Below are 8,412 nucleotides of genomic sequence, written 5' to 3'. Positions count from 1 at the left end.
ACCAGAGAGAATATGAACCAATACTTTCTCATCTTAAAAGAATGTTGGCTTCCTATGTCCATGAGCTAGCCACTATGGATCAGGAAATAGAAAAGGTGATGAATAAGAAACCGACTGTCAAGCCCACTTCCAAAACCGGAGATGTCCATAAAATGAAGTTGGGGCAGATTGATTCTTCCAATCTGACAGTTATGTTCACAAGGGGGGATAAGCACAAATTTCTGTTTGCGTTGGTAGACAAGCATCTGTTCTCTACAGAGTGTCTGGAGCACATCATCAATATCATTCACCGATGCAAACAGAACTCAACAGCAGATAAGAAGAACTTTACAGATATGCTTCGTTGGTATATTACCTTCAGGCATCATATTCTAGCTTTGATACCGAAAATTTTTCAAACGGTAAAGAAGCCATCTACTTTGAAGACAGACTGAACATCTCGCCCCAAATTGACGCAAAGGGGGAGATTGTTGGGCTTAGAAGATTGCGTCTTTTGGGCTCGTTTGTTTTTACCTCTTTGTATTACGGTTTGGGCCTGTCCAACCGTATGTCTTTTATGCTTTGTATATAAGCTTATGCTTGCATGCATATTAGGTCAAGGGTTTGAGAGATCTGAGTATACGATATTTTCCAGACGACTAAAGGTTTATTTGATAACACTTGTAACCTTCCAATCCTCTACAGTTGATGTTCTTGATCGAGCTCTTCTGAGGATTTTGTTTTAATCATTCGACTCGTTTGATTCAATCTTGTTCTATTATTTTACTGTGTTTGAACCATCATTGTTTATTTACTTGTTCAAGATCTAATCGATCTCTATAGATTAAAAGACTCTATAATCTCATCACATTCTTTATCATTTATTTATCTTTTTGCATATTCACTTTCAGTAAGGTTCTGAAAATATACAAAAAAATTCATTTTTTTTAAAATATTTGTCGTAACAGTATTTTTAAAATTTGTTTTGATTAATTTATAATTGGTTATATACAATTTAGTAGTGATTGATACATAAAAAAAATAAAAATATAACAGATTGTAGACGTTGAAAAACAAATAACTTCTTCTTGGAGAATACATACATTTGATCAACATCTTGTTATGTGGATGTGGTTCGTAGAGAACAAAATTTTCATCTTTTAAAAAACAAACACCTTAGTTTATTTAGTCGAATCAAATACAATGATATCCTAAAATACAATGATCACGTGTCTTATACAATTGTAATTTATTACAATGTATTAATCACTTGGCACATGCCAATTCAAAATTGAAACCCTAAGATTATAATGGAAAAAACATGACCAACCACTTGCAAAAGTTCAGTTGTCATAAAGACCTTTAGATGAAATTAAAGGAACTTCAATAACTCAAACAAGTTATTTATCATTCCACGACTTATATATCGTGAAAATTGGAGGAAACAACAGATTCATTAGAGAATGTATCCTCAGGAAGATATTAAAACTTGAAGTCTTCATTGTCAGAGTAAAGCTGTTGCCAAAAACTTTCAACATCCTCAACTGTTCTGGGGGAACTCAAATTGAAATTGGTTTCAAACTTGACTTTGGGTTCACATCTAGAACATATATCAAACAGGCACGATGAAGTGTCATGGTCATCCGTGATACCTGAGAAGATGTGATCAGTAGTAGACTCAATTGAACTTTCAACATCATTATTTAATGTTTTTATTTCTGCTGGTTTTGTTTCTGACATTGGATCTTTTGTCACTTGTTTCTTGAGATGGGTGTGCCAATAGTTTTTGACTTCATTATCCGTTCTACCCGGTAACTTTCTTGCAATGGCAGACCATCTATCACCAAGTTTCACATGATAAGATACTTATTTTGCGAATGTATTCCTTAATTAGTTGTACTATAACTTTGAATACAGTTCTTTTTTTTTTCCTTATTTATTTATTTTTGATTTTTTTCTTTATATTTTTTATTTCATATCAAACAAATTTCATTAATTTTTATTATTTAATAAATGTTGAAAAAAATATGTTATAGTTTCAATAGCATAGAACGGCCTATTTATAAAAAATGTATCTTACGATTCTACCAAATGTCCATTGAAAGATTTAAGAGCATTACCATATGATTTAGTTTTGGAAGAACCCAATATATAAAATACTTGTGTTACTAATAACCATCATTTTGTTAAAAGATAGTTTGATATTCAAAATCAAAATAATATGGTTAACAAAAAATAAAGAAATAAAAGTCAATAGAATTTGTACGTAATTATTAATAAATAAATTAAGTAAATTATTAAAAATGACCAAAAAAAAAACTATTCAGATTATCCACTTTAGTCATTCAATTTATTTTGTCAAGTTTTAGCTAATAAACTTTTCAAAAACTGGTTACATTTAGCCCCTTCTTATTTTTGTGCATATTTTTGAATGACAGGAAAATACGAATAAAAAACTACATGCTAACAAGAAACTGAAGTTAGAAATTAAGGAATATGACTTAGGAGGGTAACTATCTTTTATCCGTGTTCACATATTGGCAACTTATTCTTTTTTGTACATAATAAAGCAACTAAGTTGTTTTAACTGTTTAAATTACACCAATATTACCGGTTAATACCTGTTTTAACCGGTAACTCAAAGGAAAAATGATTTAGGAGGGTAACTACCTCTTATCCGTATTCACATGTTGGTATCTTCTTATTTTTTGTACATAAAAAAGCAACTAAATTGTTTTAACTGTGTAACATCTCAAAAATTATGACCGAAAATTTCGTTTTTAATTTAATACTAAAACCATAATTGTCCAACCATTAATTTAATATTCCGGCATCGGGCCCCGCCCGGCATCAGGCACCGTTTGGGATCGAGCCCCGCTCGATATACAGATCTGTCTCTCTCTAGGCCCCGCCCACTAAACACATGCAATCGTATAACATGCTAACACATAAAGAAACATACTGTACCGTATCCTTGTCCTAAGAAACATACTCTGCTAATAATGAGATACGGAACTTCATACGTACTCAGCTAGTTCCAGCCAGGGCTTCAGCGGTGCAAGGTGAGTCTCCTCACTGTGTGAATGGGTCTAAGGCCACAATGTCAGCCCATGTAGTCTATGAGTAGGAAGACCCAGGGGTTAGCCCCAGGTATTGTATGCTAGTATGTTATTCCAGACCAAGGTCCAATGTCGAGCGGGTACCCGAGGAATGTTTTCATGTTAGATTATACTTGTTGTCTGTGTGATACTTGTAGCCTGGTAAGGAGGTGAGTGTGGGCGAGGTCCCATATCTCATCACTAGCTGAGTACGGACGATGTTTCGTATCTCATTATTAGCAGATTATGTTTCTTAGGACAGAGATATAGTAGAGTATGTTTCTTTATGTGTTAGCATGTTATATGATTGTATGTGTTTAGCGGGCGGGGCCTGGAGACACGTGAGGCTTAAGAGAGACAGACATGTATACCGAGCGAGGCTCGATGTCAGGCAGGGCCCGATGTCGAAGTATTAAATTAATGGTTTGACAATTAGGATTTTAGTATTAAATTAAAAACAAAATTTTTGGTCATGATTTTTGGGATGTTACACAGTTAAAACAAGTTAGTTGCTTTCTTATGTACAAAAAATAAGAAGTTGCCAACATGTGAATACGGATAAGAGGTAATTACCCTCCTAAGTCATTTTTCCTTTAAGTTACCGGTTAAAACATGTATTAGCCAGTAATATTGGTGTAATTTAAACAGTTAAAACAAGTTAGTTGTTTTATTATGTACAAAAAAGAAGAAGTTGTCAATATGTGAATACGGATAAAAGATAGTTACCCTCCTAAGTCATATTCCCTAGAAATTACATAGGTTTACAAGCTATTTTTGGAAAGGATAACCAACAATCCTAAGAAATTCTAACTTTTCTACGTCTATTACTAATATAGAAATAGGAAAAAGACCGAATATTATAATAGTTTCATTTTTTCTAGCTTAATCGTTTCGAAAACAAGATTAAAATGAAATAATTTTGGAAAGTTAATTACCTAAAAGTGAAAAAAAAATATGGTCATTGACAGGAAAAAAAACGATTTTCAAATATTTATTACCTAAAATAAACAAAAATAAACTTAATAACGAAGAGTGAACAAATAAAATAGTTTGTTAGTCATTCTTTATTTTTTTTCCTAATATTTATTCAATATTACCCTTCGAATTTAATATTATGCAACCTTTACATATTTTAGTATTTTTTGTTATCTTTAGTGTGATATACACATTTATAGAAGTCTTTTAAGTATATTCAAAATATCTAGATAAAAAACAGAACAAAAAAAAAAAAAAAAAAAAAGTACGCACGTTCATTTAAGTCAATGCGATACTTTTTTGTTTGTAAAGACTATAAAGACCAATCAGATAATTTTAGTAAAGAAAAAGACGCTGTGGAATTTAAATAAATTATGCTTTGATTGTTGAAATTAGTGATTTTTTTTTTTAATGGGATATAAAGAAAGTGTATGTTTAGTTAAATATGAAAATTACCTATTCCCATAGATTGAATGGTGATAAATTATCGTATCTTTTTCTTCACTTGTGAAGTTCCCTCGTTTTATATTTGGCTTCAGATAATTCATCCATCTTAACCTGCAACTTTTTCCCGTTCTCGAAAGACCTAAAACAAATAAACAAGTAAAAAACCAAATACACAATCACAAGAGCCAATAGATATAATATCATCTTCTTCTACTTACGATAGATTTTCAGAAACACATGATGAATTGCAACGAGATCATTATAATTACCTGCATACGGAGGCATCTTACACCAATTCCAAATTCCGTATTTGTTGATGTAAGTTATTAACTTTTCATCTTCTTCAGCAGTCCATGCGCCTTTATTTAAACCTGATAATGCATCATATTTTGGAGCTCTCATAACTTATCAAGAGCAATACGATAAAAATGTCACCTTTATCGTCTCTAGATCTTAAGTAAAGACTACTTGATAGTATCAAGGAATGTAGAATGGACTACTTTAAGAACAATAAACCTTCAGAGAACTAGAAACGAGTTCGTCTTATATATACCAGTTGTTAAAGCTTAAATGGTCGTTCCATATGGTCAAAGGAAACTTCACAATAGTTTCATATTTGAAGTCATATAAAATAATTTAATAAACAGGAAGTCATATAAAATAATTTAATAAAATGCAAATAACTGAAGTTTCAGTTTAGTGACATAATTTATGAAGTGTTTATATGTGAAGTTTTTGACAATGAGATGTTCATTCAATGTTTATAAGAATTTTGTTAACTATTCAAAGCGTTACCAAGAATCTTTTATGGGAAAATGATTCAATGTGTTACCAAGAATTTTTTATGGGAAAATATGTAACATAATAAAATTTACTTTTTTTTTTTTTCAGATTTGATCACTAAAGTTATTTTTTATTTATTTTTTATGCAATAAAAACTCTTTTATAAGTTGTCAATTAAACCATTTTGTTCGAATTTAGTAAGTTAGCCGGTGACAATGCTGATGTGTCATTAACTAATAGTTTCTTTTTAGTTTTTTACAAGCCATGTTGCTAATGCACGTCAGTTTGACTTTGTTTTTTGAAACCACCGCCAATAGTATTCATCTTTCTCTAACATACCTCCAACCACAACATCACTGCCCATCATCACCAACAAAATCTAGAGATTTGGTACATTCAAGGAAGACTAGAACGACAGATGGATGATGCAGGAAACGAAACAAAGAACAAATCATGCATAGACAAAGAAATCAGATTGGGATCGACAACTTCAGCAAATGGAGTTCATGGAATTCATTTAGTTCATCTCTCTAAAACCCATGTAATGAAATCTCACCACTGTCCTTAGTCCTGCCCTTGTCTAACACTTCCTCAAAATATGCAATCGTAACAAGAAACTAGAAATAAACAACCACCTAGAAATCCGTCTCCAGTTCAAATGAAACACACCTGCAATTTGTGTCTACCTGTGTCACTTGAATCTGATCTCGTCTATGGTAAGCTGGTTTCTATGATAGAGGAGTGAACCCAAGAGCGAGAAAGGGTTTGGTGGTGAAGAAAGTCGGCGGGATCATAATGATACTAGCGATCACGACGGTGAATGGAGAGGAACTGGTGGCCGACAACTAGTAATTACCAACAATAGCTGTGGGGTGAAGGTTTGATGACAATATCAGGAACTACATGAAAATAGAGGCGAAACCAAACGTGATCGTGATGGGTTTTGAGCATTACATTATTCATATGGTGCACATGCAACCCTAATTGCTTTGGATCTTGGTTTTTCTCTATTGAACATGCAACTATGAATACCAAAGCAATAACACTATGAAGTAGTATACACAATTCGATAATCAGATATGATTAGGGTTGAGAACTTTACCTTACTTGTTATATAGAAATAACAAGAACAATCCTTCTTAATCTTGACTTCTGAAAGCCTAGTGCCCCAAGTGTTGCACCTCTAATGGAGTCACAAGCACCCAATGCAAGAAGAATGACTTGGGAGTGGGAAGAATTCGACTAGGGTAACTCCGAGAAGCATAGGGGCCGAATTCCTTACACTAGAGGGGTTTATATATATATATATATATATATGAGGGCTGCTAGGGTTTTTAGATGGAAACCCTAATTCCTTACTTAGGTTGGAGCCTATGGAAGAAATTTAAAGGCTTCCCATATTAGATTTCGTCCACTCTACTCTATGGAGTCCATCAGCCCAAATTTTGGAACTATCAATAATTTGAAAAACTAGTCCCTCAATTATTAATCTGTAACATCCCGAGTTCAGGGGTGTAAAGTTTAGGGTTCAAAGTGAAAGTGTGAATGATCAACTCGGCGAGTCCATGGGTAGACTCGGCGAGTAGGGTCGCAATTCTGGTCGTGTGTCTAGTGGCCAACTCGGCAAGTCGGTGGCTGGACTCGGCGAGTTGGTGATGTGTGGAGAAAACCCTAATCCCATGGATTTGGCCCTATATAAAGAACATAATACCCTCTCCCTAGCCTGTTTGCTCTCCCTTGAAGTCTTGAAACCCTAATATTCGTTGTGAGAGACTTAGAGAACATTTAGATCTTGAAAGGGTGTTTGTTGAAGATATCTTTGAAGATTAAGAGGCTTGGAGCAAGGGGCTTTTCAAGGTTTTGACTTATTCTTCTGTTGGAGCGTTCTTTTGAGGTAATGATTCGTTGCTTAAGCTTTTATCCATCTAGATCTATCATTTGTGGGATTTTTGGGTGTATATCTAGTGCTATCTTGAGTTTGGAGGTTAGATCTGAGGTTGCTACCTCAGATCTAGAATAGTGATGATCTAATAGAGCATAAAGTCCCTGTTCAAGAGCTGTTGATGAAGTATTTTAGCCCCAAACCTTAGCCCAAGAGTGTATTATGCTTAGATCTCCTTGGATTCACGTAATGTTTGCCACTTTACGTGATGGATGGCTTGTATAAGAGTAGATCTATGGATTGGAGACCCTGCATGGATTGGAAAGCCTCTGTATGGGTTAAGAGCTAGTGGTACTCGGCGAGTCACATGGGTGTACTTGGCGAGTTGCATGAAGATAGGAAGCAACTCGGTGAGTTGGAAGAACAACTCGGCGAGTTGGTTGAAGATAGCCTTGGACTCGGCGAGTCTGGTCTTGAGATCCTAACCTTTTCTGGTTAAGCTGAGAATCGGTGAGTCAAGGGATGACTCAGTGAGTTGAGTACGGTTTGACTCATAGTTGTGGGACTTGGCGAGTCTTGGGGCGACTCGGCGAGTTGAGTCGTGTGATGGGAGTTTCAGAGCATGAGGACTCGACGAGTCAGCGGGTTGACTTGGCGAGTAGAGTCAATCAGGAGGGTTGGCTTTGACTGAGGACTTTGACTTTGACCAATAGTTAACTAGTTGAATTCCAGGGGTATTTTGGTTGCTATTGGTATTTATTGGTTTCGGTGGTTTAGTGGTGGAGGTCTTGACGGTGGTCGGAGCAGCGTGATCTTGTTCTTCAGTCGGCAGTAGCAGGTGAGTCTTCTTACTATACTTTACCTTGAGTGGTAACTAAAGTTATGTGAAAGAGTTATTGTATGCTATTTAGGTGATGTGTTGAACTACATTATTTCTATGTGATTTATGTTGTGTGCATGTTAGAGTTAGGACCGGAAGGTCCATAGAGCTAGGACCAAGGGGTCCACAGAGTTAGGTTTAGAGTTATGTGCCAGTGTAATTGTATGCTATTTATTTTCTGAGATTTATTGTTGTTGAAGATAATAGAGTTGCGTCTTGGGCCCTTTTGTTTTACAACCGGATTGGGCTTGTCAATCCGTGTTCTACTAGATTAGCCTTCTTTTTCTTAGAAAAACTGTTAGGGTTTTATTATAAATATATGCATGCATGTATGCGTATAGCAACTGTCGTCACTCTCATTGAATATT

The 8,412-nt window shown here is 34.8% G+C and overlaps 1 protein-coding gene across 1 annotated transcript; it reads right to left on the bottom strand.

The window, feature by feature from the left end:
• Positions 1-1,141: 1,141 nt before the first annotated feature.
• Positions 1,142-5,005, bottom strand: LOC145028750 (transcription factor MYB74-like). The gene is made up of 3 exons (XM_078977498.1): positions 4,769-5,005; positions 4,509-4,638; positions 1,142-1,816 (listed from the first exon to the last, which is right to left on the bottom strand). The coding sequence occupies exons 1-3, from the start codon at positions 4,899-4,901 to the stop codon at positions 1,462-1,464; spliced, it is 618 nt and encodes a 205-aa protein (XP_078833624.1). The 5' UTR covers positions 4,902-5,005; the 3' UTR covers positions 1,142-1,461.
• Positions 5,006-8,412: the final 3,407 nt, after the last annotated feature.

The sequence above is a fragment of the Lactuca saligna genome, chromosome 2 (assembly GCF_052625555.1).
Source record: "Lactuca saligna cultivar CGN05327 chromosome 2, ASM5262555v1, whole genome shotgun sequence".
Taxonomy (NCBI): Eukaryota; Viridiplantae; Streptophyta; class Magnoliopsida; order Asterales; family Asteraceae; genus Lactuca; species Lactuca saligna.
Note: the sequence above shows the minus strand (reverse complement) of the source record. Positions and strands in the feature narration are given on the sequence as shown.

Coding starts and splice junctions, on each gene's coding strand:
- LOC145028750 (XM_078977498.1), bottom strand. CDS start 4,901: ATGAGAGCTCCAAAATATGATGCATTATCAGGTTTAAATAAAGGCGCA. Junction 4,639..4,768: donor TAAGATGCCTCCGTATGCAG/GTAATTATAATG, acceptor TATTTGTTTTAG/GTCTTTCGAGAACGGGAAAA. Junction 1,817..4,508: donor CATTCAATCTATGGGAATAG/GTAATTTTCATA, acceptor ACTTGGTGATAG/ATGGTCTGCCATTGCAAGAA.